Genomic DNA, 19,661 nt, shown 5'->3' with positions numbered 1-19,661 from the left:
TGTCCTATACTGTGCTGTTGTGTCCTTGGGCAAGACACTTCACCCTCCTTGCTGCTACTCACACTGGAATGAATGGTCGAAGGGGCCGTAGGCTACAAATATAGTTTACCACCACCAGAGTATGAATGTGTAAGTGAATGAATAATGGATCCACTATACGCGCTTTGAGTATGCGTTCATAGAAAGCACTATATAAATGACTCCTTCTGGTCTCATTCATTTTTTAGGACCCTTCTGGTTATTGAATAAAACCTAGTTCTGTGACTAATCAGTTACACTACATAGTGTCACTATATCCGTAAGATATTATTTAGCATTAGCTCCGCCATCAGCCCTTGAAGTTCCCAAGGTTTTTTTTTCCAAATGTTGTCACTTTCTGGCTCCAAAGAACTAATATGCAACAGCTAGAATGGAACTTCCTTCAAAATATCAAACTGGGGACATCACAGAAGCTCTGTTTGTTTCTTATGTTTAGCCTATGTTCGTAATTTAACTCCATTTTTTTCAACTCAACTCCAGTGTAGTACCATCTAACAATATTGCTGTATTTTGAATCATAGCCCTTGCATATGGATCTCTTGCTTTTTTTTTTTTTTTTTTTTTTTTTTTTTTTTAAACAATACACAGCATAATTCTTCTCAACCTATAAAGGAGCTCTTCATTCCTCAGGTCATCATCACTTACATTTCAAATAACACATTTGGTGGTTTACACTGAACAGGAAGAACACTGCAACTAAAGCTAAAAGTAATTTTTTTTCAGCATTTTGAGGTCTTGAGTTTCCATTTCCACCATTCCCTTTCTGGAGAATTTTTGTTAATGAGACCATAACAGCTCCTAATAAACATACAGTTAAACTCTGCTGGAACCAACAGGCTGCAGCCGTCAGTGGGATTGTATTTTAAGATATTTCTGCTTTGGCTTAATTTTCAAGCTGTCGTTTTTGCAGCTTGAGTGGAGTTTAAGTATAAAGTTGCATTAAATTGAAATCACGTGAAGGACCTCCAATTTGTGCACTAAATCCCATTCTACCACTGGATCACTTTATGCCATTGACTCAAATTTACCCAAATTGTGAGGGATGATTTCTCTTCTCTCTGACTCATTGGGACTTGCCAACGCAGCCCCACGCTGATTTTGGCAAGTAGTGTCTCCATGTCTATTTTTGCCTCAGCGTGGGCCGCCTCCCCACTCACATGCACAAACTCACACTGATTCTACTCACTGCCAAATCCCAGGGACACTCCTTCTGAACCACATCCTGTCAGAATAAAAAAAGCAGGACTCTCATTCTGTTCAGTGTCATTATTACGCACTTGCCATCTTTGCACATATTCACAGAAAGCGCTATGTCTTTGCAGGAGGTGTACGTGGGGACAGAGACCATCTGCACGGTGGACGGCCTTCACTTCAACAGCACATATAAGTCCAGAGTGAAAGCCTTCAACGCCAGCGGAGTGGGACAGTACAGCAAGACACTGATCATGCAGACCTCGGAAAGTATGTCAAGCACAAGCCCTTCTCCTCTTACTCTAATGATTTTAAGTCTTAATAAGAAAAATACACGCTTTCAACAGAATTCATTATTCCTCTGATCTTAGATCACTGAGTTGGTTTTGGGGATAAAGTTATTTGAGCAGAGAAAGTTAATCCCAAAAGAGCCAAGACTCAAGTCTGTGTTTGTAGTGAAACATACTTTGTAGAACTTCTGAATTCACACTGCAAGTGACTTAATTTATTTGATATTTGTCAAACTTAAATTTAAAATGTTGAAAGTGAAAGAAAAGTTCTGTATGTAATGACCGAGGTTTAGGAAGGTCTAATAAAACTTGTTGGATTGGATATGTTAAAGTCAATCAAACCAGAAACTGAAGTAAGGTGACATTTAATTTTAGTTGAAGCAATAGGAGGAGCATGTGTAGGCAATTCACTGGCTGAGCATGATGGAAGTTAAAGACAAATGCTGAAGAATATGGAAAGTGTTCTTTCTGGAAAGACAGAAGAGGAAACATGGCAAAAGAAATAAAAACAAGCATTTATAAGAATTAGCTGTTGTCATGACAAACAGGAGGAAACACAAGTGACAAAAGCACCAGTGTTGGGATGAGAGTCAAGAACCAGAGATTTTCTTTGACTTAGAACATATAAATGAAATTTAATCCATAATACACAAGAGCATTGCTTCTTGTTATGAATAGATTGTAAATCATCACTAAGCTCAAGTTATCGAATACACTGTCATCAGTTTTCCACCTCCTATGTCCCATTGTTATGTTTAAGACAATGAAGTGGTTGAGAATTAATAATGAATGTTTCCAGCAGTTTTTTCAGTGATATTCACCACTGTCTCCAAATATGTTTGACATGTATTTTTGTTTGCAACAGCCAATTTTTTTAAAAGTGTCCTAGATGCTAGATTTACATTGAAAATATACAGAAATGTTAGTATTTCTTTTGTTTAGTGTTAACCTCAAGAAGAGACAGATGTTTCTGTAAAACTTAAGACACAAACTAGTTTTATAAACAGTAGGCAAGCTGGTTCAGTCTGAGAACCACGCAGAAAACAGGAATAAAGAAAGTAAAACAGCACATTAGGTTTTATCACTGTACAGATCAGTCATGACTGTGTTTTCTTTGACTTTTTAGTGTGATGTGTTCATGTTCAGCAAAAGAAAATTTATGATAGATTTGACAGAAGCTTCAAAGATATACTCTGACCTTAATATGCTTTATCGTTCATGTAACACAAACTAATAACAGTAAAAGCCTCAACATTATCAGAGCAAAGTTTTATCCCCAAAGCAACAGCAGGATGTGAATTCTGTTGATCCATGTTGTAGTGTTTAATGTAGGTACATTCAGCTAGTTGGTGTCTAATCCACCTGTGCACTTGCTTTTCCATTAATTAAATGCTGCTATGCATAGAGTAAATGGGGAGGCCTGTCATCCATCAGTGCCCCCCCCCATACCCGACAGCATCTGTGGGAGGCTGAACAGACTGATGTGACTGCTCAGATGGTCCACTGTTAGCACAGACCTCAGATCAGCCACCCTGACCAACTCCACTGTTGTTCTGTCAGATCACACAGGGAAACGCTGCATCAGGACAGGCCTTCTTTTGTTTCATGCTGCTGCCACTGGTTTATTTGTGGGACCTCTTTTCTTGGATTTGGATTTTATCATAGGGCCGGGCCATCGGACCATCTTAACGCATTTTATCATATCGTTAGCATCATTGCATAATTGCCTAAGTTATATTTTTGACCAAATTGTGATATTTGCGTAACTTCACTCTCCTTACACTGCTGCTTCATTTTGCTAGCCAGCCTAACTTTGGGAATTCCATTCATAATCCTGAATGAACTTATTCATCATGGAGGAAAAATGTGTTGTTGGATTGATCTTAAAGGATGAATGTCACAGAAAGATTAGGCTGGCCAGCGTCATAAAAATTCTGGGACATCTTAGCTACATTTATGTCATTGACCCTGGTGAAACTGGGTCAGCTGACCAGCTCCATACAATTTCCGAGAAGTCTCTACTACAGGCATCAACCTGAGCCAGTTCTGGGAAATCTATAATTATTCTGTCTGAACCATCATGCAGTTCCACATCCTAGTTCAAATATCTCAAGTATTATCATAACTTGTGCAATAACCAATGCCATTATACTGTTAAAAATGCCATTTACACCTGCGTTTGTATACAATTTGAAGAAAATATAGTCATGCAGTTAAAAAAAATATTAAAAATAGAACCAGTTCTATCCCAAAGCTAAAATTTTGTGCACGACATCTTGAAACATATATGAAGACGTGGTAAAAATTTCAAAATTTTCATTAACTGGCCACATGGTAATTTGGGTGCTCAAATAAAGAGTATTTTTGTGAAAAATTGAAATCGACCCATTTTATTCATTGCCTCACAGCAACACTTTTTATTGAAATGTAATCTTTTTGCAGTATATTGTTGCATCTGAACCATAAGAATCCATGCGAAAAAAATTAGGTCTCTACATTCATCCATTATGGCACAGTGCAAATCTAAAGAGAGAGGACATTTTGAAGAATTAGCCTTTTCGCCTGATTTCAAGGCCTCATGGACCAAACATGAAGGCACCTACAATTATTTTGATGCAAAATATGGTCTTTTCAGGGGGATTTCACCCCAGACAATAAGTTTCAGCAGTGTGGCTTGAATACCTAAGGAGATATAGCTCCTCAAAGTTGGCTGAAAAGCAAATTTGAAAAAATTAAAAAAAAAAAAAAAAAAAAAACTTAAATTTTCAAAGGGCTGTATCTCCTAAACTATTACAGATATGACATTAAACTTTTGGATGTGTTCGTTTATCTGGTAGGTGAACAAGTGTGAATTTTTTCCAGAATTTTCTGAGGGGGTCATGTGGGGCACTTTCTGAAATCTGGTTGATTTGGGATGGAATGACCCTTTTCCCATTTCTGCCAATTCTAAATCAAAGTTCAGAGTCATGTGACTGTTTGTTAGTTGATTAAATAGTAAGTGTGTGCAGTGATGTAGAAAACATGTTACACGGAGATGCATCTAGATTTTTGAACCTCTGAGTATTGACAGGTCATTGACAGGTCTGATCCTAACTGAACTGTGAGGGCAGGAAAGATTCACAACTCTAAGGTTTCTCTGGAGTTCCTTCCGGTTTTCCTCCGTTGTTTTCTGTTTCCTTTATATTTTTTAATAATCCCTCCAGAAACCATAGGAAAACTCACCTGTACTCACAACAGCTGTGAGTATGGTCATGGATTGTGATTCTACCTGAAAAGATCATCATATGACCCTAAAGATAGACTGAAATTCAGTTTAAAGGTGTGATCTCTGTCAGTTGAGGACTGTGCACATGCTTCACTAATTAGACACTTCCAATTAAATGGAAATAGATAAAGATGCTGATGAGCTCAAGGACAAGTGAGCATTTCATTATCATGGAGCATGTGGGCCAGTGAATGTTTTGCAGTTTGAGAGCAACAGGAATAAAATGGTTTTTCAAATGCATGTCAAGTTCCTGAGAAACGTGGAAAGACTGCCATAAAAGCAGTTAGCGTCATTTTTACCTGATAAAAGCTGAGAAATCAAACAGTTTGGACAAGTGAAAAATATATTAATGTCATGTGTGATGCCTTATCCAGATGGCCCAGCCCTGTTCTGTCAGTTTGTGTGTTTGGGGTCAGCTCTTTGGTCTTTGGGCACCCCCCCCCACACACACACACACACACACACACACACACACACACACACACACACGCACACACGGTCGGCTTCACTGCTTTGCTCTGCTCTCTCCTCCTTCTCCCCCCCTACTCCCTCCTCCATGTCACCTTTCAGCTGGACTCCCTCCATGTGATATTCAGTCTATAGGCACAGGTATGGACAGCTCCCGACCCCCCCCCCCCCCCCCCCCCCCCGAGCCATTTTCCTGTTTCATCAGTGCAGTCTTCAGTCCAACAGCAGCAGGGGGGCCCAGTGCTGCTCTGTGGGCTTCAGTTATTAAGTAAAATACAAGCCTCGAATAAATGCCTTTGTTTATTTCCTCTGGGAAATAAATATGGAAAGATACTGAACCAGAAATGGTGGATAAACCAGCGTAATGGAGCCCACATAAAGTACCGGCCCTTCTGTTAAACTGATCCACATAGAGGTTAGAGATATGTGTCTACCCAGAGTTGAGCAGCTTAGTAAAACAAATACCAACATTTGATTTAACCTGATGGATGACTAAACTATAAAACAGCAAAAGGACTCACAAGGGGCCCTTTACAGCTCTGAATACTCATAAACATTTCATGGACTCATGGGTCTCTGTGTTTGTTTCTCCTGACCCTACTAGTGGTGGACGATACTAAACCAATACAGTTTTGATGAGTATCCATGAATACTGCCATAACAAACTTTAATTGAACCTCTTGGTGTTTTTACACACAGAAACTACATTCACCAATCATGAAATGAACATAGAAAGAGACTACAAATACTAAGAAAAATTTTTATAATCAGTGCAACACACACACACACACACACACACACACACACACACACATATATATATATATATATATATATATATAAACCCACCCAAAACAAACGTGCCTTGTGTTACAGGCTGCTTGACTCTGGTGATAATTGTATAGTTAATAACTATTAAAAACTTTAATTGTTATGTTAAGGGTTATTAGCCGTAGATGATCATAATAGTGAATCATTTTTTGTGTACTCCTTTCATTTAGTTATTTTTTAAATTTTGACTTCATCTCATTTAACCTCTGACACCTAGTCTCATGTCACCTTTGTAAAGTCCAGTGTTCCCCAGATCCAGAATCCCACTGGTTCTACATAACAGTGTGTATTTGTGCAGTTGCTTGGTTCACCTTTGACCCGGCCTCAGCCCACCCCGACATCGTCTTCTCCAACGACAACCTGACGGTGTCCTGCAATAGCTACGATGACAGGGTGGTCATGGGAAACTCTGCTTTCTCTCGTGGAGTTCACTACTGGGAAATAACCGTCGACCGCTACGACAACCACCCAGACCCCGCGTTTGGGATCGCACGAAGCGATGTCCTGAAGGATGTGATGCTGGGGAAGGACGACAAGGCCTGGGCCATGTACGTGGACAACAACCGCTCCTGGTTCATGCACAACAACTCACATACAAACAGGTAATGGATCAGTTCTAGTGTTGAAACAGATCCTTGGCATTGTCTCTGTGTCAGTGACCCCAGTCTGATTTCCTCTATTATAGAAAATGAGTGTTTGCAAAGTACTGTATACTGTACTGTACTATACTGTACTGCACTGTAGTGTGCTGTACTGTACTGTACTGTGGTGTGCTGTACTGCGGTGCACTGTACTGCAGTGTAGTGTACTGTGATGTACTGTACAGTACTGGACTGTAGTGTACTGTGGTATACTACAGTGTACTGTAGTGTCCTGCAGTGTACTATGGTGTACTGTGGTGTACTGTTGTGTGCTGTACTGGGCTGCTTGTAATCAGTCCACAAATACCACTTTATTCCAGTGCCACCAGGCCACAGCCTCTGTGGATGATCTGTGGATCGTTTTTATAATTTTTTCACAATAGTTGAATATTTTCAAATCAAGATTTTCTTTGACTTTTAGTGTCTTTAAAACACGAGGACATCATCCGGAAAGGACTGTGTATTTTCTAAAGTCTTTTCTTCATTTTGTCTTTTTGCAGGACGGATGGAGGCATCACCAAAGGCTCAAGTATCGGAGTTTTGCTGGACTTCACCCGTGGAATCCTGATTTTCCTCATCAATGATGAGCAGCAGGGTCCAGTGGCTTTCGAAGGCTTGGAAGGAGTTTATTACCCTGCAATCAGCTTAAACCGAAATGTCCAGGTACACAACAAGAATTTCAGAGACATATTTTATTGAACCATTTTATTCAACAGATTTCAGTATTTAACTACTTCAATTACTGGACTGAAAGATTCTGATATTATTTATAGATATTAAGCTAATTTTAAAAATCCTTTACTTTCAGCTTTAATATTGAATATCTTATATTGCACAGTTTGTTTCAACTGTGCATTTTCAATTTCCAAAAGTAGCCAGTTCAAACAGAATCAAACAGAATAACTACAGCCTTTTTTGTTTTGCCTTTTTGGTTTCTCTTGCAAACCTCTGCCTCTCATCTCCAACTTTCAGTAAAACTCTCAGGGTTTGAACCAAGCTCGGCTGCACAGTGTGTTTCTGAAGACTGTCCTACTAACATGGCACTGATTTCTACTGAACTAAAGCATCAGTGAAGCCACTGAGACAAATTTCTGACCCAGAAAACAGCCCATAGCAGCATTAAAATTTTTATAAATGGTGCAAGCTGCAGTAACATGTCCATGTCCACCAGTAGGATTTCAGTTTTCTTTAATGGAATGGCTGATAAATGTTCCATTTTATAAATTATGCTGTAAGTATTTCAGAAATCAGTCTAATTTTCATTCATAATGTCAGGCTCACTTAAAGTGTAGTGGAATCTCAGCCTAGGTAGCTTTTTTTTACATTTACTCATCTGTCACTACAATCTATGACCTGAAAAATGGAGTCTGAGTGGAAAATGTAATGAGTTAGTAATTTAACACACTGTTCAAGTTAAGGTAGCCCCAGTCAGAAGAACAATGTAGAAGTCTTTACTTTGAATCTGCTTTCTTTGAATCTGTCTTTTTTAATCCAGAGTATATCAGTAAACAGTTGGTGAATAAACCGTAAACTTTGACCCTGGTTCAAGCCACTGCAATGATGACACTTTATACACACAAGTAGAGCTTCGTGTGCAGAATACAACACTGTTAATGTTAACAAACCACTCACAACTCACCTAAGACCTGTAGTGTATAAGCATAAAACACTGTTTTAGTTCTTAATATGACATGCATTCAGTGACATTAGACTAAGTACTGTATAATATCAAACAGTTTATCACAGAGCTTAAATTATCTGTAGTTTTCTTTCAACGTTCCCTTATTGTCACATAACATGGCACACAACACAAACCAGAAGATTCAAGCAGGAAACTTTACTACGACCAAATGAAATAGAAGCCAATTGGCAAAACTGAACCACACCTTTAGTCCATCATGGTGGAATGGAACTGACGTCACTGAACAAAGAATGAAGTTTCACCTCAATATAAGCTGAGTCAGTATAGGGGCAAAATTGTCTGTTTTTTTTATGGGGAGGGTTAAAATAGCTCTATTCCTGCATGATTCTGTTGTGTTTTTTATACTGGATAGTATTTTAATTTGGTTGTACTTGTGACAATAAAAGTAAAAAATATTCTACTCTATTTGTGAATAATGAATGAAACATTAGTTTTTAGCTCCTAGTATAATTTGTTGCTCCCATTTGTTGAGAAATGACAGTTCTTGATTTGAAATCCAACTGACATCTTTATAAGGGTCCAACCTTTCACCAAAACAGCCCAATGGAACCATGCAACAGACTATTAACTAACTCACTGGTTCGATGTAAACAGTTAATTCAAATATGTGTGCACTGATTCCTCCTGACTTAAGGAGGTGATGTCAAAATTGACTCTGCATCAACAAATTGAGCAGAGCAGTTATTTCTCTATGCAGCTGTTTTTATATAAATATGGACTCAGAGGATTCAACCCTGAAAGAGATTCACAGACTCAACAATATTTAGTAGATTTAGTAGCCAAATGTTATGTCATTGTCCTATTTTAGGGAAGCAGTGATCCTTTAAAAGTTTAGTCACCAAGGAAATGATTGAACACCTCCACCTGCAGGGAAAAATATAGAATTGTATTAACAGTGGAAAGTAACTTCAGTACAGATGCATTTACTCAAGTATTTATGTTCACATTTGAGAAACTACATCAATTTGAGTGCTTATGTAATACAATATATTATATAGTGATATATAATAAGTAATATACCTATATCATTATATATTGCATTTTTGCTTGATTTAATACTAATTAGGGATTTGTCCAGTGGTCAGAAGACAAAACTATGCACTATTTCAATTAACATTTTTCAAATATAATCCAAAGGTTTCCTGTTCTTTACTTTATTTATGATGATTTACTGTTTATCTCATAGTTATTTTGAGCATCACATATGTAAGAGTAATGTGGAGATCATCAAAACTAGATAAACTATACATTTTGATGCACAGATTTGGTAATGGTCCAAAATAATATGATAGTACATGCTCTATGTAAAATCCGCTCCCTGAATGTCCATGCCTTCAGCTGTGTGTTTTGCTCTGTAGCAACAGTGTAAGCTCCTACACAGGTAAACACTAAACCAATAAGTAAATATATAATTGTAAAATGAGATCCAGTCATAAATGATAAGTGGTGATGATGCATTTACAGACGCATTCTAATTCCAGATGTGAACAGACACACTCGGAGGTGTCCACATCATTGCATGTGTTTGACATCTTAATGTGTCTGTGTTTGTGTGCAGGTCACCCTTCATACTGGTCTACCCATCCCTGATTTCTACACCCCTGGAGAGGCTGACCCCACCAGCTCAGTGTGCTAAGAGTCCTCTCCTTTACAGGAACAGAAGAAAAGAAAAGAAAATACATTTGCGGAACTTTCTGGGGTTCATCCACTGATCCCCCCTCCCATCACTTTCCCCTCAACCCCCACAATTGTCCCACTGACCTACCCCCCCCCCCCCCCCCCCCAGAGGTTGATAGACCCCTCCAGCGCTGAGCCATGGCTTTATCACGCCCCAAACATGAACATTTGCACAAACCGTAGTAAAAGGTGATGCAGAAAACCTGAAGTTGGACCAAACTGCCATTTAGTTGTAAATTTGCTGGAATGTTATTTCTTACACATAAGGTGTTATTGATGATAGGATGCTGTTTTATAAATGAGTGTAATGAGTGTAAGAAAAAAAAAACATCATTCTGTACCACACACATACGCTTTATCCGTCACTCTTTCAAAAACACACATAAACAAGATTTCCTGTATATTTCTTGTCTTCACACAGTTTAACCACCAGGGGGAGCTTGTGAGTTCACTTCATTTGTGTGTGTGGGTGTGGGTGTGTGCGTGGGTGTGTGCGTGTCAATAGTGTACATGTCAGCCACATCACATCCTCTCCTCGTCCGTGTAAATTCATTAGTGGCTTAGCTTGTGTGAACCCTCTGTAATGTTTATTAAAAAAGCATTAAATACAGCTTCGCCGTTCTAAAAATGCAGCCTTTCTCTGCAGTGCAGCTCTTTAACTGGAGGGGGGTGATTTATTGTACTATATACAGGTGTTTGTGTGCATTGAAGTGAATTAGAGGTTGGTTCCAGACACTGACTGTGACGCTGTATGAATAAGGTGCTACAGAAGCTCGCTTAAGTCTAGCTTTTTTTACTGTAGGTGACTGAATTCTGGTAGTTTTGTAATATTGTCATTGAAATGATCTATTGCAGACTGAAGTGTATAGATAAGTAAGTTATTGATGTTCAGAATTTTCAGTGATTAATGACCACTGTTGCTTTATTTGATGTATAGTTATTACAGAAAGGAACAGATGTTTTCTTTATTGTTTTTAAAATGTGGTTTATTCTGGAACTGGGGAACCATTTTGTGTCTCATGAATTACTTTACTTTTGCAGTTGTATTTTCTTAAAAGAAAAATACTAGACGGCCTTTAAAAAAATCCATGAGGGGTCATTTTAAAACACGTGTCCCTCTGGAGACTTTAAAGGTCAACTAGTATAGTTTTTTTTTTTTTTGTGACAACTGGACATTACACTTTCTGTTTTTCCTTTTTCAATAACCCCTGTACCTTTATCTAAATAACAAACAGGCATTATCAATAAAAAATAAATAACAAATATATACAATATCATTACCCTCATAGACTTGCTATGAGGCAAGTCATATTTTTGGCCAAATTGTGATATCTGCATCAAATGAAGCAGCAGTGTTAGGAGAGTAAAGTTATGCAGATATCACAATTTGGCCAAAAATATGACTTAGGCAATTATGTTTTGAGGCTTATGAATACAATATACACAAAATGGGGCATAAATAAAGTAAAAACTAAAAATTGATTTTAAAAATCATTGGGGAGAAAATTAAGTTCAAATATGATAAGAAAATATAGAATATACATGAAATTCTTTCATGTATATGCCCCTTAAGGGGCATTAATTGATGTAATTCAGTCTAATGGCTAATGGTTAAATAAGACTTTAAAATAACTTAATAAATTCTACAAAACTCACAGACTTTAACTTGACAATAATAAAGAAGATATGTAGTTTAATTTTTCTGTCATAAACAGTGCTGTCACAATGGAATATTAGTTGACAATCATTTTTCATATAAGTAAATGCAAATAATAATTTGTCATTTTCTGTTCAGGTTTTAAATACATAAAACCAATAACTGAAATACACAAAGAAATGAAATCAAATCTGAAATGGAGGGAAAAGGTGCAGAAATTTGGTGAAATATGACATTTCTCTTGGTTTTTCCTAGCTGTTTTTACACAGCTGATCATGTAGAATAAATACAATAAGGCCATTATGCAAAAACTGTGACAGCCTCAATAATAAAACATTATCATGCAAAACATCAATTACCAAATTTAACTACATATCTAACCACCACTGCATTTTCTCCCTAGATAGTTCAAGAACTCAAATGTAAGATAATTCATGAGAGACAGTGACTGCAGGACTAGAACCAGTGGATATGTACAAACGCTACAGGGAAGGCGATGAAGAAATGGGAGGTTTTTGTAGCATCACATTTGGGCAACAATAACAAGCAACATGTAGAAAATCCTGGCAGCAATAAATGCTACAAGATACTTAAATGTGATCTGCCCCGTTGCCCATTCAGGTTGCTCCAGAGGTTCATGGTGTGTGCCTTGTCCCCTTTCGATACACAACAGGTTTCTGAAACTTAGCTACAATCTACAGTAGTTGCATTGCTTCGAGCAGAGTCGACTATAACATCTGTGATGCCTGACTTCATCTGCTGCTACTTTTTCTACCATGAAAGATAAAATAACCATGTTTTTTCTGCATAGATATCAATAGCATTTAAAGGAATATTACAGTCAGGTACAGCACAGTGTCTTTTTTTTATCTAAATTATAATTTGTCCCTCCCCTGGGATTACAGTGATTGTAAATGGTCTCATACCACTGACTACACACAGTTCACTAGATTATTTCTAGCGCGATACGTGGTTCAGATGCATGTGGGTTGCCAGTGACAAACCAAACCACAGCTGCTGCATTTATTTGTCAAACATTTCAAACTGAATGTTTTCAAGGTCTGGCTCTAATTCTGACAGAAGCAGCAGTCGCTCTCACCCTGACTCATAGAGACAAGTGCAGCCTTTATATGTCATTACACAACCTCAGAGTCCTGGACACATCAAGTTCATTAAAGGGATTTTTCCACATGTTGGGTTGAGATGATGCTTAGTTAAATACACGTCTCATGAGTTCATTTCAGTTAGTTTTACTTGACAAATATCATAAATGATGGACACATGAGGGTGCTGAAAAATCAACAGTGTGATTGTAATTTATATTTGTAAACTAGCCAAATATACTTTAAGAGACGTCAATCCAGTCCTGGGATTATATCATATAGATCAAACCTTTAGGGATTACTCCAAACGTACACACCGTCGCTGGGCGACACTGGGTGTTTTATCTCCAGATGTACATACATGTGTGTGAATGAGCGGATGTTACCTGCATTAAACCCACATTTCAACTCCAAAGTGATTATTTCTGCCCTGTTTGGTCCAAGGTTGAAAGTCATTACTTAGTATTATTTACAGTGACTATGGAGATTTTTATGAATATAAAATGAGCATTGTTATTAATATGATTTAACACAATATGATTAATATGATTGTTATATGTCTATCATGACCATATTACTGCTATTATTATGATTATTTGAAATGTAATGAGCCTCTGTGTTTTCTGTATGTGTGAATATTCAATAAATAGGTGTAGAGGTGAGACCTGTCAATCAGTTTTTATTGATTTTATGATTTTCTCACATTTTCAGATGTAAAACATTTTCATTCCTGGGAGTAAATTGGAGAAAAACAAATCCTTCAAAAAAAGACAGGTAAAAGCAAAAACGGTGCAGTTTGCTTTTTGTTTTGCCTCATTTTGTCTTATACAGTAGGAGGAAAAAGTCTGTGAACCCTTTGAAATGAAGTTTGAAGTTGCTCTAGTTTTCTGCATGAATTGGTCATAGAATCTGATCTGATCTGTATCTGAGTCATTGGTACAGACAGTGTATTTGATCTAATACTACATGAACAATTATAATATTTCATGTCTTTACTGAACACACCGACTAAACATTCACTGTGCTGCTGGAATTTTTTTTTAGCTTCTGATCAGACCTGCATCATGTCCAGGGACATTTCAGACCATTTTTCTTCATAGAGCTGCATCATCTCATCCATATTATGAGTGTGAATGGTTCTGTTCAGGTCATTCCATCTCTACTGGATTCAGGTCTGGACTAGTTTTGGTTTTTCTGAGGCCATTCTATATTGGTTTTACTTCTCTGTCTGTGGTCATTGTTCTGCTGCATCACCAGTGCCAGATTGTTCTTGGAGCATGCCAGACTTTCCAGCGTTCATCTCGCACCTGTTTTCCTGGTTCCAACCACGCCTGATTCTGACTTCATCTCCTTGCCTCGGCCCTGGTAAACCGACCATCCTTTTGTCTTTGACCACGAGATCTGCCTTTGGGAATTCTGTTTTTCGTCTGCTTGTGACGGCTTGGTGTTTGCCAGCCCAGCTTCACCGCGCTCTGTCAACATCTGTGTTTTCCACGTCACCTCAGTGAGGGACCCTTCTGCCTTCTCTGCAAACCTGAGCTCTGCTTCTGCCCGTGTCCATCTGGAGTTATCCTCATCCATAGACTTCTGCAGGAGATAAAGGGTGATCCTCAGCATTCGCGATCCAGCCTCGGCAACATTATTATCTGCCACAAGAGAATCCCAGTTGGGGAGCGGGCTATGCACCCGCTCACCGTTACTCACCAAATCCAGCAAGTATTAGAGAAAGTACTGTTCTTATTCTTGTTGAAGTCCTGCCCGTCTGTTATAAGTGCAATTGGGTGCTATTAAAGACTGTTCTGACTCTCACCTCACAGAGTTGTGTTGTCATTAGGTTCAATCCACCCCCTGTTACAAGGAGGCTCTTTGTGTCGTATATTTTTGTAAATCTTCCTCTCTTTGACTTTGTTTATTAGACTCATGTTCACCTGTTTCAAAGGTTCCTTCAAGCCCTTAATGTTATTTTTCACCTACTGATCTTCTGTGTTTTTAGGGTTAGTTTGTCTGGACGTCCACCTCTGTGGACGGTATCCACAGTATTAAATCATCTCCATTTCTGGACAGTTTGTCTGTCTATGGACCGGCGAATCCTTAAAGTCTTTCAGATTACTTTTTAACCTTTTCCAGTCACATGCAAATCAACAAAGCTTGATCATAGATCTCTTTTTTGTGAGGGATGTTTCCTACGAGCAGCTGCTTCTTGTGAACAATAAACTCAACAGATTTGAGTGGGGCTTTGTTTGTTTTTTTCTATCAGAGTGGGTCCACGCATGGATCAAATCTCATTTTATTGATTAGAATTCACATTCGCAAATTCCTGACTAATAATAATTTTTTTGGAGTCATTTGTCAAAAGGATCACTTACTTTTTCCGGCAGCTGTGAATATTAAATAGGTGTGTTCAACAAAGACATGAAATATTCTAATTGTTTGTGTGGTTTTAGTTTAAGGACATTCTGTTCAGATTTAGATGCAAACCAAATCACAGTTTATGACCAATTCATGCAGAAAACTGGGGAATTTCAAAGGGTTCACATACTATTTCTTGCCAGTTTGTCCATTCAGTCTTATCTTGCTATTGCTTTAATGACATTTTTGTCTTGTCTTTATTACATACTGTCCAGCTCTGTTTGTTGGATGTAATTTTATGCTAAATAGTATCGTGACATTAAATAGATACAGTAAATTTTCATTTTGTAGCCCTGATTCCTGACCATTACACAGAAACAAGTAGCATTAAGCCTTTGTACTGTTTTACCTTGAAACAAAGGGGAATGAATTTCAGCATTATCATATAGTAATTACCAGTTTTACTTTTACTTTTCAGCATTTTCACTGGTTATTACGTTGTGTTTCAGTGTTACATATTTATTAAGTATTGTGCCAATATTACCATTTTAGCAGTGAACTGTAGTGTAATGTGCAATCCAAAAGACAATGCACAGTTTTACAAAACTGCTAATTCTTCTCTCACCAATGACTCCAAAAACTCTAACCAGTTAAAGGTGACTTGGCAGAGGGACCTTGGTGGAGAGATTGTCGTACATATGTGAGAGAGGCAAGGGGTAAACTTACGCAATATAACATAATGCATAGATACTATTACTCACCATCTAGATTTTATAGGATGAAACTATTGGGTGAGGATTTGCATTGGAAATGCAAAGAGGACACTGGAACTTTCCCTCACTGTATGTGGGAATGTGTTTTAATCAGACCCTTCTGGACTCAAATTCTAAATATTTCAAGTAATTGGTTCAGAGCAGAAATCTCCTCAAACCCAGAGCTCTGCTTACTAGGGGATAAATCTCAGTTACCCAATATAACCAAATGTAACTTCTCAGTACTTTCAGTGGGTACAACAACAGCTTGTCAAGTCATTTTAAGACATTGGAAGACATCAGAAACTCCACAGATGAAAGAAAGGGTCTGTGCAATGACTGAAACTGCGTCCTATGAATGTATGCTTAGATTAAGTCATGATGGGGGGGCGGGGGTGACCCTTTGGGACAGGTTTTGGGACTACATAAAGGTAGATAGGTTTGCATGTATGAATGTTTGAGTGCATGTACAGGTGTGTGTGTGTGTGTGTGTGTGTGTGTGTGTGTGTGTGTGTGTGTGTGTGTGTGTGTGTGTGTGTGTGTGTGTACAGATACATAGTTGATATTATTATGTATCCACTCTCTTTTGTATTTGCTGCCTGTCTTTATTTTATTTTGGATCTTTATGTTTATGAGATAAAAAACTATGTTGAGTCTGTCGCCAGAGTTAATTGTTAATTGTATGGAGAAACTTATTAAGTTTGCCATGCACCAAGCCTTTGAAAAGTTCAATAAAAACTTGAATTCTTAAAAAAAAAAAAAAAAAAAAGGTCAATGCAAAGCAGCAGCAAACATCCATGTAAGGTGGGTATGAACTCAGACTTGTTCCAGGCTGCAGATGTCTGAATGCCTTCCTCTGTGTGGACTCTGTTCACCTCCACCTCTGAAAACCCGGGGGCGGGGCCACCCAGGGGAACACCCTCCCCCTGCACCCACCAATGACAGGCAGGAGGGGAGGAGGCTGCCGCTGCATGAAAACTGCCCCCGTTTTACCTTTGAGCTTCACTTCCGACCCAGACAGCCTGCAGACACCAGCCATGGCCACCCCCCTCAGCGACCATGACAAGCGCAAGCAGATCAGCATCAGGGGCATAGTGGGAGTGGAGAACGTGGCCGAGCTGAAGAAGGGCTTCAACCGTCACCTACACTTCACTCTGGTCAAAGACAGAAACATTGCCACTCCCAGGGATTACTACTTTGCCCTGGCGCACACTGTCAGAGACCACCTGGTGGGGAGGTGGATCCGAACCCAGCAGTTCTACTATGAAGCTGACCCCAAGGTAAAGAGCTCAGAGCTGAGGTGCACACTCTGGATGGTTCTAGGAGGTGTTTTCAGATTCAGGTAAACGGTGTATAAACTCACAAGTACAACGCCTGTTTGACATAGAACACATGGTTTTACATTTTGATGTGAAGTAGGTATTGCATCAAACTCTCCACGCCTCCAGCCAGTGAAGTATTTTCATAGTTGCACCATATTTGCACAACTCTTCGTGTTTCTCAGCTTCATTCATTTCCTGTTGTGCTGTATTGACATGTTTCTCAGAATTAAGATCAACATTAAAACTTTGATGTTTGTAATATGAGGTTCATTCAGCCGTGTTTGTACTACCGACAGTAAAACATATTATAGTAAAATACATGGAAGTATAAAGGTCAATAATACTGATCCTTTTAATAGGTACTTTATTGTTTTTGACTGAATTAGATACTGCTCAACTAAATGCCCCAGTCAAAGAAATGAATCCATAAATTAAAAAACAAAAACAAAAACTGGGACTGAACATGAAAACTAACTGTAAAAAAAAATCAATAAAAATATGGACAATTCTCATTGCTTTTTTTTTTTTTTTAATACACTTTTACTAGCTTGTCTTCAGTTGGTCTGTCAACAAAACCTAGTTCATTCCACATCACTGGCTCTTGTCTTCCCACTGGTTTCAATGCAAACCTGTTTAAACTTGTAGCTTTGTGAAGTACGAAACAATTAAAATTATAATTTTTTATATCAGAGTAATCCTCTGTCACTGCAGAAGAAAAAGAAACATTAATTTATACAGCATAATTCATGTGTGAACTGCAGCACAGTGCTAAACAGAAGAGGAATGAATCATAGCATTCAACAATAAAATGAAGAAATAAGGAAGTAAATGCAATGATGAAACAAAAACACTGATTAAAATATAAGTTGAGGAATTAAAACCCATCAATTACCAGCAATCCATTTTAGGTTTAGGTCAAGGGGTCAGGGTGCACTGGCACTGGGGTCTTATGGGTGAACCCCCCTCCCCCCCTTCGATATGAGAAGCCCTCTAATGCAAACAGTAGGGGGTTAGGGTTACATTTCAGTCGTGTTTAAGGTGATGAGTTTCATTTGTGTGTCATATTAAACACAGAAACTAGAAGTTATACATCAAGGCTGACACTTCCTCACAAGCCTTCAATTAGAAAAAACAAATACAGGAATAAATGAAGTTAAAGGATGTATTCTCAGATCTTAACAAAGGCTGCTAGATAATGACTGAGGGACATTCAATAGGTTTGAGCCTGAGATTTGATTGTGCCTGTTTTATTTTATTTTATTTATTTTTTTTGTCCAGAGGGTCTATTATCTGTCTCTGGAGTTTTACATGGGCCGGACACTACAGAACACCATGATCAACCTGGGGCTGCAGAACGCCTGCGATGAAGCCATCTACCAGGTCAGACAGACATTTACAGCAGTGTAAGCACCTCCATGCACATGCTGCTGTTTACGATGACTTATATATTGTTATAAAACGTGGACAGCAGTTGTCTGTGTTTCCTGCCGCAGCTCGGCCTGGACATGGAAGAGCTGGAGGAGATGGAGGAGGACGCTGGTCTGGGTAATGGAGGCCTGGGCAGACTGGCAGGTAAAACACTGCACATGTCTTACATCATCACGCATCTAAACATGTTTGTTCAACCTTTATCTCTATTAGCACAATAGTGTATTGTAATTTTAGGCTGTTTTGGCAGTTGTCCATCAACTACCTCTGTGTGCATTTACCCAACCTGCACAAACAGATGTGTTGCAACAGGCTGGGTAAATGAAGAAATACTGAACTTCACAACATGAACTATGGACTGTTATTGTTCATTTGTCATCTCAGTACAAGAGGTTTAGTATTTGTGATTATTTTTTATGGTTTTAACTTTCCCTTCTGCACACAGCATGCTTCTTGGATTCAATGGCCACCTTGGGACTTGCAGCGTACGGTTACGGTATTCGATATGAATATGGAATCTTTAACCAAAAGATAAAAGATGGATGGCAGGTAAATGCAACTGAAGACGCAGTTTCTACTATATCTACCTGCCTTTTGTACGCATTAAATTAACTCTAGGGTTAGGTTGTGTTTGAGCCATGTGTTTGGTACATGAACTAGATAATCCTCCAATTGACATGAAGTCTAATACATTCGTTTTGGCCTCACACTTCCTCTGCTATAGCTATAACCCTGACCATAGTTTAGGGTTAAGGCTGCAGTGGATGTTTAATTAAAGATTACAGTCTCTAAATAATTATTCTTAGAAGTCAAATTGTTGAGTTTCAGTGTTTTAAACAAACATGAATGTTCCTGTCATTTGAGTTCATGAATCTTTTCTCATCTCTTGCGATGATATCCAGGATTCTCTTTTCCGCCTGCACTTATGCTGCAAAAGTTGAGCTAG

The 19,661-nt window shown here is 38.4% G+C and overlaps 2 protein-coding genes across 3 annotated transcripts in view; both read left to right on the top strand.

Annotated features, from left to right (window-relative positions):
- Positions 1–11,167, top strand: part of trim9 (tripartite motif containing 9) — a 62,020-nt gene extending 50,853 nt beyond the window's left edge. Inside the window, exons 7-11 of one of the 2 annotated variants that reach the window (XM_030127083.1) lie at positions 1,362–1,500; positions 5,356–5,394; positions 6,383–6,686; positions 7,226–7,388; positions 9,986–11,167. In XM_030127083.1, coding sequence (XP_029982943.1) covers positions 1,362–1,500; positions 5,356–5,394; positions 6,383–6,686; positions 7,226–7,388; positions 9,986–10,063 — 723 coding nt within the window. In that variant the 3' untranslated portion in view covers positions 10,064–11,167. The remainder of the gene's footprint in view (positions 1–1,361; positions 1,501–5,355; positions 5,395–6,382; positions 6,687–7,225; positions 7,389–9,985) is intronic. The other variant, XM_030127084.1, reaches the window with a different exon arrangement.
- Positions 11,168–17,002: 5,835 nt separating this feature from the next.
- The window catches only part of pygl (phosphorylase, glycogen, liver), a 15,822-nt gene continuing 13,163 nt past the window's right edge, over positions 17,003–19,661 (top strand). Inside the window, exons 1-4 of the mRNA XM_030127460.1 lie at positions 17,003–17,245; positions 18,566–18,667; positions 18,781–18,859; positions 19,161–19,264. Of these exons, the coding sequence (XP_029983320.1) occupies positions 17,003–17,245; positions 18,566–18,667; positions 18,781–18,859; positions 19,161–19,264 (528 nt within the window). The remainder of the gene's footprint in view (positions 17,246–18,565; positions 18,668–18,780; positions 18,860–19,160; positions 19,265–19,661) is intronic.

Source organism: Sphaeramia orbicularis, chromosome 22 (genome assembly GCF_902148855.1).
Source record: "Sphaeramia orbicularis chromosome 22, fSphaOr1.1, whole genome shotgun sequence".
In the NCBI taxonomy this organism is placed as follows: Eukaryota; Metazoa; Chordata; class Actinopteri; order Kurtiformes; family Apogonidae; genus Sphaeramia; species Sphaeramia orbicularis.
The sequence above is the reverse complement of the archived record's forward strand: the minus strand, read 5'-3'. Positions and strand labels throughout refer to the sequence as shown.